Source organism: Fundulus heteroclitus, unplaced genomic scaffold (genome assembly GCF_011125445.2).
Source record: "Fundulus heteroclitus isolate FHET01 unplaced genomic scaffold, MU-UCD_Fhet_4.1 scaffold_53, whole genome shotgun sequence".
Lineage (NCBI taxonomy): Eukaryota > Metazoa > Chordata > Actinopteri > Cyprinodontiformes > Fundulidae > Fundulus > Fundulus heteroclitus.
Window position 1 is genome coordinate 773160 of NW_023396956.1, and position 20428 is coordinate 793587.

The 20428-nt window shown below is 45.1% G+C and overlaps 2 protein-coding genes and 1 non-coding gene across 3 annotated transcripts; all 3 read left to right on the forward strand.

Annotated features, from left to right (window-relative positions):
• Positions 1–1631: 1631 nt before the first annotated feature.
• On the forward strand, positions 1632–14209 carry cops8 (COP9 signalosome subunit 8). Its single transcript, XM_012857690.3, has 7 exons — positions 1632–1772; positions 4028–4098; positions 4221–4269; positions 5493–5625; positions 12388–12495; positions 12571–12633; positions 13896–14209. Exons 1-7 carry the CDS (start codon positions 1701–1703, stop codon positions 13973–13975), a joined length of 576 nt encoding a protein of 191 aa, XP_012713144.2. The 5' UTR covers positions 1632–1700; the 3' UTR covers positions 13976–14209.
• Positions 7366–8670, forward strand: trim63b (tripartite motif containing 63b). Its single transcript, XM_036132705.1, has one exon. It carries the CDS (start codon positions 7450–7452, stop codon positions 8482–8484), a length of 1035 nt encoding a protein of 344 aa, XP_035988598.1. The 5' UTR covers positions 7366–7449; the 3' UTR covers positions 8485–8670.
• A 670-nt stretch (positions 14210–14879) lies between the features above and the next one.
• Positions 14880–14953, forward strand: trnai-aau. The gene has a single exon. It is a non-coding gene; the product is annotated as a tRNA-Ile (tRNA).
• Positions 14954–20428: the final 5475 nt, after the last annotated feature.

A 20428-nucleotide genomic window follows, 5' to 3' on the forward strand; every position in this document is an offset into this window, starting at 1 on the left:
GCTGAGTTCTGAAAGTCGGTCCTTTTTAAACAATTTACTGTGTTGCATGAATGAATCACAGTTGCATTTCTGTCTCAATCTGTCCGTTTGTTTATTGTGTTTTCTACACTGCAGACTGTTTGATTTTTATTACTGGCTTATGCCGTTACTTTTAATAAGTCCGTGCATCGTGAGCATTTTACAATTCAAATTCATGTGTTCACAGACCTGGTTCTGATTCTGACCAGTCCAGGTAAAAAGTTCAGGTGTAAATGTGCAGGAATGGTTTTGGCCTGATAACAGTGAAATTTGGAGCTTTTTGCAGTAAAACATAATTTAAAGGTTGTTTTGGTTTGTGATAAACAATAAGATCCTGTTTTAAATGAGACGTAATAATATTGCTGAGAAGCTGCAGCTGGATGGATTTTACACTTTATAAACAATCTGTCAAATACTTAAAGCCCATTAGATCTGAGCTGCGGGTTTCCAGAGATGGGGGGGGGGGGTGGAGGTGTGCAAACAACGGCTTCAAAGGATGAGAAGGGATCAAAAGCATTAAAATACAGAAACCATCAGTGAAAATCATCTGGGAGAGTCTGTGAGCGTGATGAGGGGCTCAATCAGACCCGGCTGAGAAACCACAATGACTCTAAACTTGGCTTTCATGGGGACGTTCACCTAAACAGACCATTTTCTTCATATTCCAGTGTTTTTCTCATTTCTGAATTAAACGTGTTCCTTTACTGTTCAGATGTTTCTCAACAAACATGCAGAAAAAACTTGCCTGCAGGATCTTTCCTGATCTGCAGGAATCAGTGAGTCCTTGAAGCTCAGAAAAAGGTTTTCTAGCTTTCAGAGTAAAAAACAAGAGCAGCACAGGCTCAGATTTCTCCTCTTAAATCCCAAACTGCATATTTATGAAAATGCTTGAAAACCAGAAACTCTGGAGGCAGTAAAACCCAAATATTTGACTGAGCCTTATGGAGGTTTATTGGTGCGTTCTGTCCCGTTCAGAAGGAGAACTTCAACAGAGTTCCTGTGACAGACCAACGTTAAGTAGAGCTAAATGGGAAGGAGACAGTTTTCTACTTTCTTTAGAGATGCAAATAAAATCCAAACATGGGTGGAGTCAGTCGGTTTAGTTCTTTTCTCTGCCAGCTGCTGCTACAGGGCATCAATTCATCGATTTATTTACAGAGCACGTTTCATTCAGGGTAGGGGTTCGCTTACCCCCACATCGCCTACAGAACACCTCAGATGTTTGAAACATCCAGTGGAGTCAGACTACTGAAACATACATACAACTCAAACATGGCGCTTCAAAATATAATAAATATGGAAATGTAACCTGCATTTCCCAGGAAATATTCTCCACACATATGTACAAATACTCAGAATGGTGCACAGAACTGGGGGAAAACGAAACATTCATAAATTATGTTGTGTTAATATTCACTAAACAGGACACAACATTTATTAAAATGAACATTAAGGAATTAATTTTTTTAAATGTATTAAAAAAGGTTATGATAACAATAAAATGTATCAAGAAAACTAAGGCTAGCTATCTTTCTTTTTAAAAACTAAAAAAGTGAATCTTGCCGTACCTGAAAGTAAACTCAAAGCGTGGTGTAGTTCCGCTCCCAGCCGCCGGGGGGCGCTGGCGCCAGCGGCCGCTGCTGGAGTGAAGCAGCCAGGAAGGAGAGCAGCTGGGCAGCATCATGCCCACTGCTGTCACCATGGAGGACAGTTTTGATAAGTTACTGGAGCAATGTGAAGCCCAGGAGCTGGAGGTGAGCCTTTCTCTGGGGAAGCGGAACGTTTCAGCCATTCTCTGTTTTACGGCTCGGTTCGGTTATCAGAACCGAGCCGTTCAGGTCCAGGTTAGCCGCTCACAGGAGGAGTTAGCTTCCAAACACTGAAGGATGCTTAAGAGGAGAAAGCGCTGAGATTAGCCGGTTCCGAACAAACGACACCGTTAAATTAGCACCGATAGAAACTGCGAGGCGGTTCGGTTCTGCTGGGCACATTAAACCCGACCTGCGGTTTGTTTACCGACTCCGAGGTGAAATTAGGTTCCGATTAATCAGTTTAGCGAACCGGTCCAGAACCGTGACAGTTTGTCTGGGGTTCTGGACCGGTTCTGGTCCACTTTAGCCTAAAATCCCAAACATTTAGCGGTCCAGACTCTTTAAAAACGGTGAAATGAGCCTTTGCTAGGGGTTCTGGACTGGTTCTGGTCCACTTTGGTTTAAAACCCAAACCACTTAGTGGTCAGACCTGAAATTAACCTACAGTGTTTAAAACGCAGTTTTTATTTACCATTATTTAACCAGGAAGTCCCACTGAGGTTAAATCTGAACAGGGGTAAAATAACTATAAAAAATACTCATTCTGAACAAAACTGTTATAATTTAGATTGATTGTTTTGTATCAGAGCCGCAGTGTCACCAAAGCTTCTTTCTGGCTGCTTAATGACAATAAAGATTCTTAAATAGGATAAAACATTCAAATTGATTGAACTCTACCTTCTCTGCCTGGTTGGTGATGCTAGGCTGGGTTTATGGACACGAGTCCAGAATCTAACCGGGTTAGCATTTTATTTCTTATCATTAAAAGGTTCAACAGAGATTCTGGGTTAAATGTGCTGCTGTCTTAGTGGCCAGAGTAAATCACGGGTTAATTATTACTAATAATCTCTTAATTCAGCCAAATATTGTTTTTTTACAGGTAATATTTGTAATTTTTTACCACAAACTGAGCTGGAGAACATGAAACAGAACGACGTCCAGGTCTTTTCTTATAAATCAAACGTTGTATTTACATCCTGCACATGAAGTGATAAATTACTTCCAGTTGTTCATGGAGAGCAGAACCAGCCTGATGAAGCGTCTGCGTTCATATTAAAGGCGACATGTCAGGTTTTCTGTTGTGGTCGATATAAAGTGGAGCTTCAGATTTGGACTCAATTCCTCGTTAATTTACCCCCATGTTCCCCTTTTTACTCCTGCTTTATTTATTTATTTATTTGACAGGGACAGTGTACATTAATTAGCATTCCTGCAAATTCACCAGAATTAGCCAGAAGGTTATTTTTCATCTGTTGTCTCTGGACAGATCTTAAAATTGTTTACCTAAAAAGACAACAGTAAGAATTTTACAGAGAACAATACAAATCTAAAAAGAAATAAAACAGATATTAACTCTTCAAATCTTGTTGATAAATACAGAGTTCATGTTCGCTAGACTACAAATTAAAAAAATAAAACATTAAAATAAAAATACTGATACTATATAACCACAGCAGAGACACTAGTGGCAGCATGGTTTGGTTTATGGAGACGTTCTGTTAACGCTGACATGATGTTATGAACCAGGTTTTAGATGCTTTTTGTAAAGATTGTAATTGTTCAGAAAATGTAATAAAGAACAGAAAAAACTGAACGGCTTTAATAATCCGACCCAAGCAGAACCTGAAGGTCTCTGCAGCTCCTGGAGCGACTCCAGTCAGCTGTTCTGCTCTCCTGGAGACCCCAAGGTCCCTAAAAAGGTGGATTTTGCAGGATATGTTCCCTTTAAGATGGAGGGACTACTTGGTTGGTTTGATCTTCAGGGAAAAAACAATTTTTATCTGGCTAAAACGTCTGCAACTTTTCCGTCATGGGGGTGGGAAAAGTTCTTCTTTATCAGCTGTTCTTGAACAAAGGAGAAGCAGTTTTTGATTGAACAGTGCAGTAAAGGACACCAACAGACTGACTGATTAAATCTCTTCTTTTGTACTCAGAGCCACTGCTGCGATTGGACGCTTTTATCGGCTTAAAATGGTCGGGAGTCTTCGGTTTGATGCATTTAATGAACAGGAAGAAAACTGGAGGTTTTAGTGCTTAACCTGCTGATTATGGATCAGATCCCAGAAAGGGAGCTTTGTGTCTTTGCTATATCTGCCTGATTGAAACTCTTAAAATAATGAGTAGTTGTAATATTTCTATAAATATGATTCTGCCCTGAGTTTGAACCTCAGTAAATCCACCTGCATTACCTTTGCCAGGCTCCAGGGGGCATCGCTACGCCGCAAGTCTACGCTCAGATGCTGGCTCTGTATCTGCTCAATAATGACATGTGAGTAAAAGCGTCTGTCTGCAGCATTTCTGTGAGATTTCTGTGTTGCCTGCTGCTGATTGGTCAGATTCATGGTTGCACCGCTTCATGTTGACTAACCTCCCTTTGTTTCTGTCCTGCAGGAATAATGCCAGGTATCTATGGAAGAGAATCCCCCAGGCAATAAAATCTGTAAGTTGGTAAAAACCTCTGCTGGACGTGTTTCTGTGCATCAGTGCCTGGATCAGGAGAACTTTCTGTGTTAGATGGTAATAGAGGATGATCTGCCTCCCCTGATGATGTCACAGCTAACAGAACGCCAGACCAGGTGTACCTTCTATGAAGAGAAAAATGACAGAGAACAAAAAGTTAAAAGCTGAAATAATAATTAAAGGTAGAGTGGCTGGTTTTCCTGCCATGTTCAAAGGTGAGAGCAGCAAAGCTACAATGAACGGCTAACACCAAAGCTAACCGCTAAGCTAACTGGGTACGTAAACGCTAGCAGTGCGCAGAAAGAGGAAGCTAGTCAGGAGAGATCACATACGTTGGTGTTAGGTGAGCGCGTCAGAATGATTGTCATGTGGGACGACCAGTAAATCAGATGATCCGCCGTGGAACCCGAAGCTGAAACAGATCGTCCACTAGACCTTTAATGCTAAATTGGAGAGTAGTAGGAGAATTCAGCAGTGAGGGAACGAGTCCTCCAGCTGCCTATAAGCCTATAGCAGCACTTTATCATGGATAAATTCAGTTATGTCAGCAATATCTAATTTATAGAAGTTAACATTTTTATATTGATTTTTGGTTTAAAAAAAAACAAAAAAAACTTTCCATTGTTATTCAGTTTTGTTGAGATGGAGCTGAATCAGGAGTTAAGTGACATATAAAACATTAAAAAATAAAAATCTTCACAATTTCTTATATTTAGAACATCTGCGACGTGAAGAAGTGGAAGTGTCATGAAATAAAGCTGCTGCTAAACAGTTTTATTATTAATTTGCACCAAAATCAGAAATACTGGGACAGCGTGGCGCTGGTGCCGCCCCCTGACGATGCGTCCTGGGCGGGGAGCCGTAATCCAACTGAACAGGATTACCGTAGAGGCTGGAGAAGCTGTGCACCCTAGAATGGAAAAATGTCAGTTATTGGTGTTAAATGTCAGAATCTAAGAGGAGCTGCGATCAGAACCGGACCTCTGGCTCTCATCGGACCTCTGACATGGAATAAATGCCGTTAATTCTGGCTGCTTCACATTTCTGCTGGTTTCTGACTGAAATGTTGACAAGTAATCGACTGACATGAATGAAGGTCCAGCAGAACCGGGGATCAGCACCAGAAGTGACTTGTGATCTGCAGCAGGTTGTTTCAGGGACTCTGGGTCCGCTGAAGGGTTCTGTTCTGTCCTGGTTCTGCAGGCCAACCCTGAGCTGACGGCCATCTGGGCCGTGGGCCAGCGCATTTGGCAGAGGGACTTCCCAGGGATCTACACGGCCATCGCCGCCCACCAGTGGTCCGAGAACATCCTCCCAGTCATGGAGGCCCTCAGAGGTAAGCGGTGCCGACGTCCGGCCGGTTCTGACCCGCATAACGCAGGTCAGAACCGGGCTCAGACACCAGGAGGTTCGGCTTGGCCAGATTTATTGTGCTGCTGGTTGTGCAACAGTTTAAAATAACTTCTGGATGTTGATCTGCTGTCGGCGTTACAAACATGTTTCATAAGACGTTTGGTAAGCGCTGACGGTTCTGGATGAGCTCATACCGGGTCACAGGTCCGGTACAGCTGGAGATGACCTGAACGTTTTATTTCTTTCACCTCCAAGTTTCTCTGTGATTCTTTAGAAAACATGAAGCTAAGAGAGAAAAACCTTCAGCGACCAGAACTCTGCACTGGTTCTGTTTGACTTTCTGTCTCTTTGGTCCATTCTCCTCTCCATCGTTGAGGTTCTGCTCGGGTCCAAACACAGCATTTCTATCAGGTAGAGTTCTGGGCTTTGACTAGGCCGTTCCAGCACCTTTATTCTCATTTCTCAGCCATTCTGCTGCAGATCAGCTGCTGTGTTTGGGATCACGGTTCTGTTGATGACCCGGTTTGGACCGAGCTCCTGCTGGTGGACAGATTCACTCCAGGTTCTGTGTCTGCAGAACACGCCCAGACCATGACCCGCCCACCGCCGTGCTTTACAGCTGGTTCTGGTCTGCCGGGTTCTGGTCTGCCGGGTTCTGGTCTGCTGGGTTCTGGTCTGCCGGGTTCTGGTCTGCCGGGTTCTGGTCTGCCGGGTTCTGACCAACAGCAGGTTGAACACAGAGATCTACAAGTTCATTAGAACCACACAGAAAACTGCATGAAAGAACAAAATAAGCAAAATAAAATGAGACTAATTTGGACCAGAACCAGATAAAAGAACAGAATCTGATTAAAGTAGATGTTAAAGGACTGGATGGAGAGAAGTACTTAGTTTTCCTCTCAGTATTTAATAAAAACTGATTAGGCCGGACGATACAGAAAGAACGCATATCGATAAAATAGAAATTATTGATGGATAATTAGCAACAAAGTTTAAAGTTTCTGTTTTCTAAGTGTTTTTATATTTTATGCTGTTGCTTAATGAATTATTTTTAGTTGCAGAACACAAACACTGAATTCAAACTTCATTCAACGCTGCAGGTTTGTAGAAAACAAAATAAGAAATCATGCTCTGAAGGGGGCGGGGCTTCCTGGGTCTGTGTTGTGATTGGTTGGGAGGATGTAGTGATGCAATATTACCCTTCATGCTGGAAAACAACATGAAGGAAAACTGTTATTTTATTCAACTTTTACCAACCTTTCTTTAATCATCATTCTGTCATTTAATTATTGTCTGGCTCTAATTTCCATAAATTTATTTACATTAAAGTTTGAAGCTGTGAAAAAGTCTCACATGAAGCTAAATAGAAATAACATTAAAATAAAGAAGCGGGACCAAAGTGCTGCCACTGGGAATCAAACCAGCGCCCTGTCTGCGTGTTCTGTCCCTGGAACGGCTCACAGAACCTCACAGAACCTCACAGAACCTCACAGAACCTCGATGTTCTGGACATGTTGACATTTGCTTGTTTACCGGCGGTTCTGTGGGTCACATGCGGCCCGGTCCGCCTCTCGGCCCGGCAGCAGGGGACGGGGCGCCCGCTGGGACATGTGACACATGGAGGGGGGGGGGGGACACACACAGAGGGGGGGGGGTGTTTGCTCCGGTTGGAGGAGGAGGATCAGGTGTCACCAGCTGTGAGGCTGATATAAAGGCGGCGCCGCCGGCTCAGACCAGAATAGAAAGCAGCCTCACAGCCTCGCAGCAACAGAACCTCCTGTTTAACAGAACCGCAGCCTCCCAGCCCATGGACCTCCAGAGAAGCGGGTCGATGGTGCGGCCCCCCAGCCCCATGGACAGCCTGGAGAAGCAGCTGAGCTGCCCCATCTGCCTGGACATGTTCACCAAGCCCGTGGTGATCCTGCCCTGCCAGCACAACCTGTGCCGCGGCTGCGCCAGCGACCTCTACGACTCCCGCAACCCCTACCGCTACTCCGGCGGCGTCTTCCGCTGCCCCACCTGCCGCTTCGAGGTGGTGCTGGACCGGCACGGCGTGCACGGCCTGCAGCGCAACCTGCTGGTGGAGAACATCATCGACATCTACAAGCAGCAGCAGGAAGGCAAGAGCGAGAGCCCCGAGAGCCTGAAGCCCAAAGAGTCCAAGGAGCCCATGTGCCAGGAGCACGAGGACGAGCGCATCAACATCTACTGCGTCAGCTGCCAGGCGCCCACCTGCTCCATGTGCAAGGTCTTCGGCCAGCACAAGGACTGCGAGGTGGCGCCGCTGGCCAGCGTCTACCAGAGCCAGCGCGGCGAGCTCAGCAACGCCATCGACACGCTGGTGGCCAGCAACGGCCGCCTGCAGGCGCTGCTCAACCAGATGGAGGACGCCGGCCGCGCCGTGCAGGACAACGCCCAGCGGGCCAAGCAGGGCCTGGCCGAGCGCTTCGACCTGCTCTACGCCGTCCTGGAGGAGCGCAAGGCCCTGCTGCTGGAGCAGATCGGCAAGGAGCAGGACGAGAAGGTGGCGGCGCTGCGGGCCCTGGCCCAGCGCTACGGCGAGCGGCTGCAGGCCAGCTCCGAGCTGACGGACACGGCCGTGCGCGCCCTGGAGCAGAGCGGCGCCGCCGAGTTCCTGCTGGCCTCCAAGGGCCTCATCGCCAGGACCAAGGACGCCGCCAAGGCCTCGCTGGGCGAAGAGCGGCCCGAGCCGGGCTTCGAGAAGATGGACCACTTCGCTCTGTCCACGGAACACGTGGAGGCCGTTCTGTCCAAGATGGACTTTGGAGCCGCAGACCTGGAGGAGTTTGAGGACGCGGCGGAGGAAGAGGAGGAAGAATGAGGACTGAAAGGACGAAGGTCGGGGAGGGATCCTGCCAGTGCAATATGTTAACGTCATTCTGTGTTTATTTCCGTCTTTTTATACTTTTGTATTTTAAACCAGAAGCAGTTTAGCGTGTAAATGTCTGTTTGTAGATTCTCTGATCAGCGTCTGTCTCTACTTGAAATAAAGTTGAACTAAAGTCAAGCTGAGCTTCTTGTCCGGGACACAAACACCTCGCTGCGTTTATAAAAAGCACCCAGCGCCTGCTTTGCCTTTGCTGGTGAAGAGCTGGGCCTATTTTTAGTTTTTAGGAGGTGAGATGGTGCCAGATGATGGCCGTCCAGGAATAGACGCTCGGCTCCTCTTCCATAAAACCCCGACTTGCTCAGCACCTCCGACCCGGCTAAGAAAAGCCGAGTCCAGTTGGTGCGCCGCCTCTCTGGGTTATAAATACGTCTGAGCACAAAGCCCACAGGTGACCTTCTGTTATGACCTTCACGTTTAATGTTTAAACATGAAGCAGCACTTCCTGCCGCCGTTAGCTGGTTCTCCTGCTCCTCGCTGCTGTTGGTACACAGCGCCGGTCGCCTGGTTACCTCGGCCTGAAGCGTTTGCTGACGGCAGCGAGGACGTGTCGGCATGTCTGCGGCCTCAGAGGAGCCTCAGCCTGATGGAGCGAGCAGCTGGGGCCGCACAGAGGGCCAATCAGAGCTTATCTACAGGAATGCATGAGCACCAGGCTGGCCCAGTTTGCTGACCTCTGATATCAGGAACCAGAGTCCAACTGCAGCGCTGCTGCTTCTGGCCTCAGACATTCTCTGGAGAACGTCAGAGAACATCTAAATAAATTCAGGCTTTTTTTCTCAGATACCTCTAAATAAATTCAGGTTACCTGGCCTTCAGAGGTCACCTGAGGAAAAAGAGTCCACCGATGTGCAAACATGCAGAATTCCAACACCGCTGCTCCCCCTGAACGCACCGTGCCCACTGTGACACGGCGGTGGCTGGGGTGGCCTAGTCAAAGTCCAGACCTGGATCTGATGTTCTCCATCCAGTCTGACTGAGCTGGAGACGTTCTAGATCAGGGGTGTCAAATTCATTTTGGTTTAGGGGCCGCATTCAGCTTAATCTGATCTCTAGAGGGCCACACGAGTTATGCAATATTAAATAGAACTAATAAATGTGGACTTGTTGATTTTTATATTAAATTAATTTCACTTTTACACAATATATTATGAATAACCTCAGCATTTTTAAGAAAACTATGTGCAATTTCAACAATACTTTTACTCAGTTAAACATTTACTTGTGCATTATGCATAAGAACTGATCACAGTGATTGTACAATGTTGAAAAACATTTATTCACATTTTTTGGAACTTAAAAACACTGTCCTGCATGACAAAATACATCAAACAGATAAAAATTAAGAAATTATTTAAATTTTTCCACACCTGAAGCTTAATCTGCTAATTAAAACACAGCGGAAACACATAGGAACTGCATATATTCAATTAAACAAAGTACATGTTTTTTTTTCAATAATTGTTTTATCATTCTCTTCCTTTTATCTCCTCTTTCTTTCACATTTTCCTTTTTGTTCTTCCTTTCCTCTCCTACTTTCCCATTGTAGTGTCCATATCATTTGAGATATTCCCCACATGAATCATAATAAAACTATTCACATTCATAAATCAAGCGGAGCACTATGGCAAAAGCTCACTGCTCCACTTGTGAAAGTTAAATCTGATGAGCTCTTTTTGGCATTAAGACAACAATTCTTATTGACACATTGCCAGACCCGCGGGCCGTATGTTTGACACCCCTGTTCTAGAGAGAACAGCAGACCTGCAGCCATGGAGTCCCTGCCTGGAGCTCTGTGGAGGTTGCTGGTTGAAAGCCGTGAAATGCTAACAGGGTGTGGATAGTTTAGCATCGTGGATCATGACCCAACAAAGACATTTTAATAATGCTAGAAAAGCCAAAGTCAGAGGTCCTGGTGCCTGTTTGGCTTTATAGATCAAACACGGTTTGAAGGATATTTCAGTTCAGCTTTGATCAGCAGGTGAAATAGATTCCAGATTTATTTTAAAACTAGGGCTGTCAAACGATTAAAAATTTTAATTTAAATCGATTCATCACAAAATGTCGATAGGTAACTCGAGATTAATCGCATATTTTATCCTTTTATTTCTGAAAGTGTAATAGCCTGTTTGGGCATTTTAATGTGCAATTTTGCAATAAATGACACTAATAAAATACATGCTGGTACAAAACATATTTTTATGTTATTTTTCAAGCACTTTTCAGAATTGGAATGAAAACATCCTGGAGCCGAATGTTAAACTCTGGACTATAATGGCTAAATGACTAATCATGACGCTCTGATGTTTACACAGTGTGTTAAATAAATTTGTAAATAAATACCATGCCGATATATTTTTTTGCCTATTAAACAAAGATAGACATGGTATTATGCATAAACATACAAATTAATAAAAATTGTACATTTTCTTACAAGTTGTTCACTCTCTTTCACACACATCTAATTCTGAGCTTTCACACCAACAACCATAACTTCGTTGAATATTTTTGCTTGCTGTTTATATCCATATTCATAGAGTTTAAGCCTGGAAAAAGGTTTTAAATTTCCAGGTCATTCCAGTCTTACATTTTGCTTGTAACTGCAGGAGCTTAATACCCTGAATGAGACTATTTAGCAACTGTTTAGTTGCTAAATAGTTGCTAAACTCCAGGTCCTTCGTTTGGCAACGTGATTCAGCCTTAGTTTGTCAAATACAGAGAAAACAAATTAATAAGCATTAAAGTACGGTTTATGGGTTGGGGTTTCTGCAATGTTATCAACGTGTAAAAACTCATCTTCAGAACCAATGTCTGCTCAAAATGGTGATCTGCACCAAGTAATCAACTTTCAGCAGTTATCACCGGTTATTGCACCGTAAACTGCAGAAAATACGTGCAGAGTTGCTCTGTCTGCCTTTACTACCATCGGCTCCTATGGCGGAGGGATATTTCAGCTGGATACAAAGTGTCTAGTGAAGGCAGGTCTCATAATAACCGCTGTTTCGTCACTTATTTTAGGCCCCAAATAAGTGATTTCACTTTCAGAAACGTGCCCAAAAAACCCGCAACCCGTGACTCATGAAATTTAGAAGCGCCTTTAGAATAAAAGAAGCTCAAAGTCGCATGAAATAAACAGTCTGTGTAACAGTGAGGGCGGGTCTGTTTTGCTACAGTCTCTAACGGTCTTAAAACTACGGAAAGCGTCGAGGGTAAAAGAACCAGAAACACAGGCCGGAGAGCGCGGCGGGAAAAAAACGGATGATGAGTATGATGATGATGATGATGATGAGGAGGATGATGATGATGATGAGGAGGAGGATGATGAGGATGATGATGAGGAGGAGGATGATGAGGATGATGATGATGAGGAGGATGATGATGAGGAGGAGGATGATGATGATGAGGAGGAGGAGGAGGAGGAGGAGGAGGATGATGATGATGATGATGAGGAGGATGATGATGATGATGATGAGGAGGAGGAGGAGGAGGAGGAGGATGATGAGGAGGAGGAGGAGGAGGAGGAGGAGGATGATGATGATGAGGAGGATTATGATGATGATGATGATGATGATGATGAGTAGGAATATGATGAGGATGATGATAATGAGGATGATGATGATGAGGATGATGATGATGATGATGATGAGGATGATGATGATGATGAGTGTATGGATGAGGATGATGATGGTGATGATGAGGAGGAGGAGGAGGAGGATGATGATGATGATGATGATGATGAATAGGATGATGTTAATGAGGATGATGATGATAATGATAATGAGGAGGATGGTGATGGTGATGATGATGATGATGATGATGATGATGATGTCTCCACAGAGAGCACCAGGCAGAGGGCCTACAGCCTGGTGGCTCAGGCCTACACCTCCATCTCAGCTGAAGACTTCGCCGCCTTCGTGGGTTACTCTGTGGAGGAGGCGGTGAAGGGTGAGGCTGTTTCCTGCTTCCTTCCTGGTCGTTCCTGTTTTTATCTGCTGCTGATGTTTCACTCTGGCTTCATAGGTGTGGTGAGTCAAGGCTGGCAGGCAGACCCAGCAACACGCATGGTGATGCCCAAGAAGCCAGGTAGGTGGCAGTGTTGCCCATTAAATCACACCCAGGCCTCCTCTGCCTCTTATTCTCACATTATGAACCAATTAAAACTGAAGACAACATTTTCCTCCAGCTGGAACCCTGCAGGATTTATAAGGAAACGTTTTAAACTCACTCAAACCAGTGAAGCACAAATAAATTTAATTAGATTTGGATGTAAATTGATGATCCTACAGACCAGAGATAAATTAAATGATTCAGTTTGCATGGAGCTGCCATGTCCACCACGGCCAGCAGAGGGAAATACCATGCGGTCATGTGACGTACATGATGTGTACATTTCTGCATCTTGACTGATGAACATCTGAATTTCTCAGATTAATCCAGTCAGTGCTTTTCTTTGAATATAACATTTTAGTAACCATGACGTCACTGTTTGGTCTATTAAGACATGATTATCCTCGTTTTGCTCCAGCGTCAAACACTCTGGGCTTTCTGTGATGATTTGAGCAAATTTACTGTAAATACGTAGGTTTAAGTTTTATTTAATGCTTGAGGCCAAATGACGTCCATCACACAGTTAATGCCAACTGGCACGAAGCACTGTGCCAGGAGTACTTTCTATGGAAGGAGAAGCAGCAACGCTTGTCATCATAGACGGCAAATAATGCAGATTGGAGAGCAGTAGGAGAACTCAGCACAGTGAGAGAAATAGACCCTGATGTCCTCCAGCAGCCTAAGCCTATAGCAGCATAACTATAGAGATAGCTCAGGGTAACATGAGCCACTCTGACTAGAAGCTTTGTCACAAAGGAAAGTTTTAAGATTAGTCTTAAAAGTAGACGGGGTGTCTGCCTCACGGACCAAAACTGGGAGTTGGTTCCACAGGAGAGGAGCCTGATAGCTAAAGGATCTGCCTCCCATTCTACTTTTAGAGACTCTAGGAACCACCAGCAGACCTGCAGTCTGAGAGCGAAGTGCTCTGTTAGGAACATACGGGGTAATCAGAGCTCTGATATATGATGGAGCTTGATTATTAAGGGCTTTATAGTTAGAAGAAGAATTTTAAATTCTATTCTCAGAGCTCTGATATATGATGGAGCTTGATAGCTAAAGGATCTGGATGCATCTAAACGGCTCTGAATCAGCTGATTCCCGGTGGCTAAGCTTCTATTAACAGTGCATCCAGATAATCTACAGACGTTCTCCTCCCGGTTCTCCTCCCAGCTGAAGCATCTGCTGCTCGGCTCAGCGCGTTAGTTTGGGACTCAGCTCCTCCTGGCTTCTCTCCACAGATCCTCCCCCGGTGTCGCTGGTTCCTAACGAGCAGCAGTTGGCCCGGCTCACCGACTACGTGGCTTTCCTGGAGAACTGAACTCTGCCGTCTGGTACCGGAGGAGGAGCCTGGGTCGGCCCGGTTCTCCTGGTGAAGACAGCTTCTGGACCCTGGTGCCGCTCAGGCTGTGATGATGTTCTGCTGATGTGGAACCGGTCTGATTTTTGTCCCAGTATTTTTATTTCGTCGTGACACGGTAGATGTTCGGCTTCTCCACATCGGACCTCGTGATTCAACGTTTGCACTGGTGAATAAACGTGTTGCTCTTGGTTCTGATGGGTTCTGTTTATTGGACGGTTCTAATAAACCCTCTGGGCTCATAAAGGTTCCTGTGAAGTGTGGGTAAACGGTAAACCCGTCAGCCGGGTTCTGCTCCACCCACAGGCTCAGATATATTCATACACCCAGTGGTCACACTCTTTCTGGTCAGCAGCCTGTGAACGAGGGTGTATGAATAATTCTGACCCTGTGGATTAACTGGGAGCACAGGTAAGTTTAATGGATCAGAACCGACGCTGATACAAGGTTCTGGTTCTGCTGCTCATTGTTTATCTGAGGCAACAGGCCGGTTGCTGTGAGCTCATGAGGAGGAAGTGGATCACGTGTTCTGGGGTTCTGTTAGAACCCACCTGGCTGCGTCACAGGAACCGTCTCTATATTTAGTCTGTTCTGCTTTAATCAGAACCAGGAGAGCTGCAGATGTTCCGCTGCTTCCGAGCCCCAACAGAACTGTCTGCAGCCCGCAGGAAGTTCGGCTCCACATGGCCGGTTATGTGTCGGCGGCAGCAGCGCAGTCCGGTCCGGTCCGGTCCGGTCCGGTCCGGAAGGAAAATGGATCACCTCCACACGACGAGTCCAATAAACATAAACCTGCTGACAGAATATCTGAGCTCTCCTGCGCATGTTCATCCATTTAAATGTAACAGCACGCCGGCGGCTAGCAGGCCGGTTAGCTCAGTTGGTTAGAGCGTGGTGCTAATAACGCCAAGGTCGCGGGTTCGATCCCCGTACGGGCCACAAAGTTTTTGTTCTCCGGAGTTGAGCGGCTGAACCAGGATAACGCGGAAATCTTTTATTTCACTCTAAGTAGTTTTGTACATTTTCTTTCTGTGAATCTGATGTAATTGATACGAAAATAATTCGTCTTTCAATGGACGTTTCGTTTGGATCTTACGTCATTACGTCATGCCGCCAGAAGGCGGCCCCGCTTGTGTTTGCAGTCCAAGAAATAATTTCTGCGATTCAGTGTTATGGTTTCATCAGGCTCTCATTTTTCTATACTTGAGATTGTAGCAAGTTTATTATTATTTATAATGCCCATTTATGACAGCATGATATTACAACACGGGCGTGTAACTGGAACCAAGAAAAGTGGGTTTTCATTGGTAAATTGGTTTCTTGCATAATACTTTCTAAAAATTCAATTAAAAAATAATATTATTCATAAAGCACCTGTTGCCTAAAGTACTGCATAATAAAGCCCCTAAAAATATATTAAAAACGTGACAAAAAAAGAAAAAAATGAACACTTAAAAAATACGAAGACCTTGAAAACAAGTTAAAGGTCAGAGTTTTCAGCTCAGAGGAAGATGCACATCTACAGCTCTGACCCTCTAACACCAGTTTTTTCATTTGTCTGATGTAATATTTTAATCTTAAATGTTGTGTTTTTATTCGCATTTAGCAGAAAATCATCATATTTAACATGTTTGAAATCGGCACAAAATCATTATTCTATGTAATGTTTTTCACTTTGTGATGCAGGTTCCTGAAATAAATGAAGTTTTCATAATGTTCTAATCTATCAAACGGGTCTGTATTTGTTCAGGGCCTAAACATGCAAAGCAGAAAAAACAAACTAAAAGGATTTAAAATCCTTTGTGTAACTGACAGGAAGCCAGCAGGCCGCAGAAATGTGAACCAGACGGCATAAAACCAACAATAATACGGCTCTGAGTTGGTTGAAGCGGTGCTAGATGTCAGCATCCTTCATGGAGCTGAGTTCAGGAAGGCATAAATAAATCCCAGCGTTTTAGAAAACTATAAACAAGTTTGTAGAAGTGATTAAAAAGAGTGATGGACAGCACCCAGTCAACACAAATGGATCTTTGTTAAAGATCATTGAACGACTAACGCTGCTTTCCATGAAATTATCATTTTCAAATGACAGCAGTTGGATTTTCACAGAGTTTAGAAAGATTTAGAAACTATGGCATGGTGGTGATTTATAATCAGAATAAAACAGGACGGGACAAACCGATGAGACGACGGCTCAGAACTCTGAGTGACCTGCTGCTGTAGCTTTTATTTATATAGTAAACCTTTACTGTTAGTTAGAGCAGGTAGAAAAGGTTCTGGTACGACCCGACCCGTGACTGGTTCCTGCCAGAAAACTCAGGTATGACCCAAAATGAAGATTCTAAGTTTATTTCTGTCATCTGTTTACAGCCTTCTGTCAGGAAAGGTGGTCTATCCTAAAAAATGTCTCTGAGCAGGAGGTCCATCTGGGATCGGGTCTGAATCGACTGGACTGAACAAGAATCAGAACCAGAACCACTGGAGAGGCTGTGAAATGTCTATTATATACTGAAATGTATATTTCATCAACACAGTAAGTGGCGGATGTAAACGTGGCTGTAACTCTGAGCAGCTGGAAGGTTTAATCTGGCTGTAAGTCAGGACGACCGGTGGTGTCATGTTCTCTGGTTCCACTCCATGGAACCAGAGAACATGAGTTACCAACACCAACGGCACCAGATCATGAGGAAGAACCAAAGTGTCTGAACTCAGAGCAGAAACCAGGCAGAGAAGTCAAAGGAACGATCTGTAGATCCCATGGAGCAGATCGGGTTAAAGAACAAATCTGGCTAAGATAGAAAAACATTTTTGATGCATTGAATGAACTGAAAGGTTCTCTGGTCTCCATTATTTGGAAATGCAGGAGGTTTGTAAGCTGCTCAACCCAGCAGAGAACTCAGGGTAGGAAGGTGGAGGTCAGAGAGGGACCAGGAACCCAATCATGGTCTTGAAGGTCAAGAAGAACACGGTGGCCCAGTGTGGTTCTGCAGAGATCAGCAGAGAAACAGGAAGGCTTGTTCTGATGGAACCCAAAGAGAACTTTGTGGGTTAAAGGTCGTATCAGGCTCCGCTCCTCCTCTGTCAGACACGGTGGTGACTCCATCATGCTGCGGCATCCTGCAGCTGGTCTGCATCGACTGAACCATCGAGAGATTCTTCAACAAAACATCTGGACCTCAGACAGAGACAGCGGTTCACCTTTTAACCCGCCAGAGTCGCCCCACACAGCCAGCATGACCAGGAGCATTCTGGGAGTTACCAGACGCTGGAGCTGAACCCAATCAGCCTGAAGCCTGAAAGCTAAAGAAAACCTCCATCTACCAAAGCCGTCCATCCAAGCTGGTCTGCAGAGAAGAATGGGAGAACATCCTCCAAGGAGGCCCAAGCTCTCAAGGTTCTTTCCAAAGTCAGATCAGATCCTCCAGAATTTTCTTTTGTTGAATATGAAGGTAAACATTTTTATTATTTTAGAAAAAGGCTGTAAAGTAAAACAATTGTGGAAAAGTTGAAAACTTTTTTTAAGTCGGTTACCGTAGCAACCCACAGCCGGTTACCGTAGCAGCAGACCCTCACAATGTTGTTCTAAGCAGCATTCAGTCACTGTCTGCATGATTTCTTTAGTTTAATTCAGTCTTTTAATATTTTCACTGCAGCGTTTAAAGTGAGGAACGTTGATTTCTGTGTTTTTGTGCACTAAAACCATTCATTCATTCATTCATTTGTTCATTTATTCATTCATTTGTTTATTCCTTCATTTGTTCATTCATTCACTGTTAGAACTGAACCGCTGGAACTGAACTGTTAGAACTGAACCGTTAGAACTGAATCATTAGAACTTAACCGCTAGAACTGAACCGTTATAACTGAACCATTAGAACTGAACTGTTATAACTGAACCGTTAGAACTGAACCGTTAGATCTGAACTGTTAGAACTGAACCATTAGAACTGAACTGTTAGAACTGAACTGCTAGAACTGAACTGTTAGAACTGAACTGTTAGAACTGAACTGTTAGAACTGAACTGCTAGAACTGAACCGTTAGAACTGAACCGTTAGAACTGAACCACTAGAACTGAACCGTTAGAACTGAACTGTTAGAACTGAACCATTATAACTGAACTGCTAGAACTGAAACGTTAGAACTGAACTGCTAGAAATGAACCGTTAGAACTGAACTGTTAGAACTGAACTGCTAGAACTGAACTGTTAGAACTGAACCGTTAGAACTGAACTGTACTGGACCAGGATCGCCCTGAATCTCTGAACTGGTTCTGAAACATCCACTGCTGTGGATCCAGCAGCAACTGCAGCTGCTTCTCTGACCCACTGAAGGTTTTCAGTCTACTGGACGGTAGAAACACCTCAGAAACTTTTTGCTTCTTCATACGTTTAGAGAAAACTTCATGTCTGAAAGAGATTAAAGATTAAAAATAAAAAAGTGTTTTTTACTGTTTTAATTCAGTATAAAGTGTTTTTGCTTTGATTCCTCAGATGATGTTGATTTCTTCACCACATGCTTCAGCTGCTGTTCCTGAAATAGTCGTGACCCTGTTGAGCTGCTGAGCTGAGCCGGGCCGGGCCGGGTCGGGCCGGGCCAGCCTAAAGTCCCTTTAATAAATTTAAATAAAACAAATAAAATAAACCAGCTGGATCGAGCCGGGTCAGATTGCAGAGATCTCTGTGTCCCACATGTTTGCAGTCTGGCGTGCGTCGTTTGAAGCGGCTCAGACGGCTGGGTCGTATTTAGAGGCTCGCTGACTTCAGCCACAGAAGAATCTGTTTGTCTCGCCTTGATGAAGCGAAGCTGCAGTGAAAAAGTCACAGAGGAGTTTTTCTCAGGATGCTGCTGCTGCTGCAGAGGCCTCTGCTTCACATTAAACACATTCCAGCGCCGTGATGTCAGAGCTCAGCTCAGGCTTCAGTCCTGCTTCTCCTGAACGACACTTGTTCATTCACTCAGACTTGGAGGAGATGAAGGTTTTAGAAACGCCTGACAGAGGCCTCCTTCCAGCTCTGACCATGAACCTTTTTCTCTCCCTAGAAATAAGATCTGGTCACAACTTTAAGGCCTCAAACAGTGAAATGTTGAACGGAGGAGGACGGCTGGTCGGACCATCTCTGGTGGAGCAGAGAGGAGTTTGGTGAAGTTCTCCTGATGCTTCAGGTTTCCATGCACACCAGGTTTGTTCATGGCTGAGACTGATTCTCCTGCAGGACCTTCACATCGAAGCAGCTCATGCATCTGATCAGGAAGCCTTCAAGAACCTCCTTTCTCCTCCAGGTGGACACGTCCCACTGGGTCACCCTGCAGCAGAGCCATCCAGGACCCAGAAGAAGGTGCTCTGATCCGTGGAGACCAAAACTGAACCTTCTGTGGAGGGAAACCAAAGCGCAGCACGGTGGAGGCAGCATCATGCTGCGGGGAGATGGATGGAGCTGAATCCTGGAGGAGAACCTGGTAGAGGCTGCAGGAGACCTGAGACTGGGGGGAGCTTCACCTGTCAGCAGGAGAACCAGCCAGAGGTATTATGGGATGGATTAGATCAGACCAGATCCATGGGTGAGGATGGCCTAGTCAAAGCCCAGACCTGAATCCAACTGAGAATCTGTGATGTTCCTGGATGTTCTCCATCCAGTCTGGCTGAGCTGGAGATGTTCTATAGAGGAACGTCAGTCTGCAGACAGAAGACCTGCAGCCAGAGGAGGTTCTACTGGGTTCTACAGAGAGGGAGGAATAAAAATGAACTCTTTCTTCAGCTTTCCAGTTTTTCATCATTTTCCTTCAAAGTCCCGGTTCTGCAGCAGGACTAGTGCGTCTGTCACAGAAGCTCCTGACCAGGAAGGTTTGTGGCTGGAAGCTGTCGGCTCAGCAGGAACGGACCTCTTCATCCCTCCTGTCTGAGAAGACCTTGGGTTCCCCAGGAGGAGCTGGAGATGAGCACCACCCCCCCAGATGTCCCTGTCTCTGCTGTCCCTGCTGTCTCTGCCAGAGGGACGTCCCCCTCTGGACACTAAAGGAGGACGAGTTCATCTGAGTCATCCTGATCATCAGGCAGATTGATGAAGGAAGGCAGCAGAGATCAGAGAACAGAAGTTTGACCTTTAAATGAGAGAAGTGCTGAGCCAGCAGGGGGCGCTGCTCCCCATCAGCTGGAGATCAGGACACATGAGGCCAGGAGGATGTGGGAGACTGGGCGGAGGAAGGATGGGAAAAAGAGGGGGATGAGGAAGAGGAGGAGAGGATATGGGGGGGGGGGGGGGGTCTCTGCGGAGGCGTTTCAGGACAGACGCCAAAGAGACGAAACTGGGAAAGCAGAAAAGAACATTTAGACTTTTGGCTTCTGGGAAATGCAGAATTTAAAAGCTTTGAGTTTTTAAACATTTCTTAAACAAGCTACTGTATGAACAGATAA

Coding starts and splice junctions, on each gene's coding strand:
- cops8 (XM_012857690.3), top strand. CDS start 1,701: ATGCCCACTGCTGTCACCATGGAGGACAGTTTTGATAAGTTACTGGAG. Junction 4,270..5,492: donor TCCCCCAGGCAATAAAATCT/GTAAGTTGGTAA, acceptor CTGGTTCTGCAG/GCCAACCCTGAGCTGACGGC. Junction 12,496..12,570: donor TGTGGAGGAGGCGGTGAAGG/GTGAGGCTGTTT, acceptor CTGGCTTCATAG/GTGTGGTGAGTCAAGGCTGG.
- trim63b (XM_036132705.1), top strand. CDS start 7,450: ATGGACCTCCAGAGAAGCGGGTCGATGGTGCGGCCCCCCAGCCCCATG.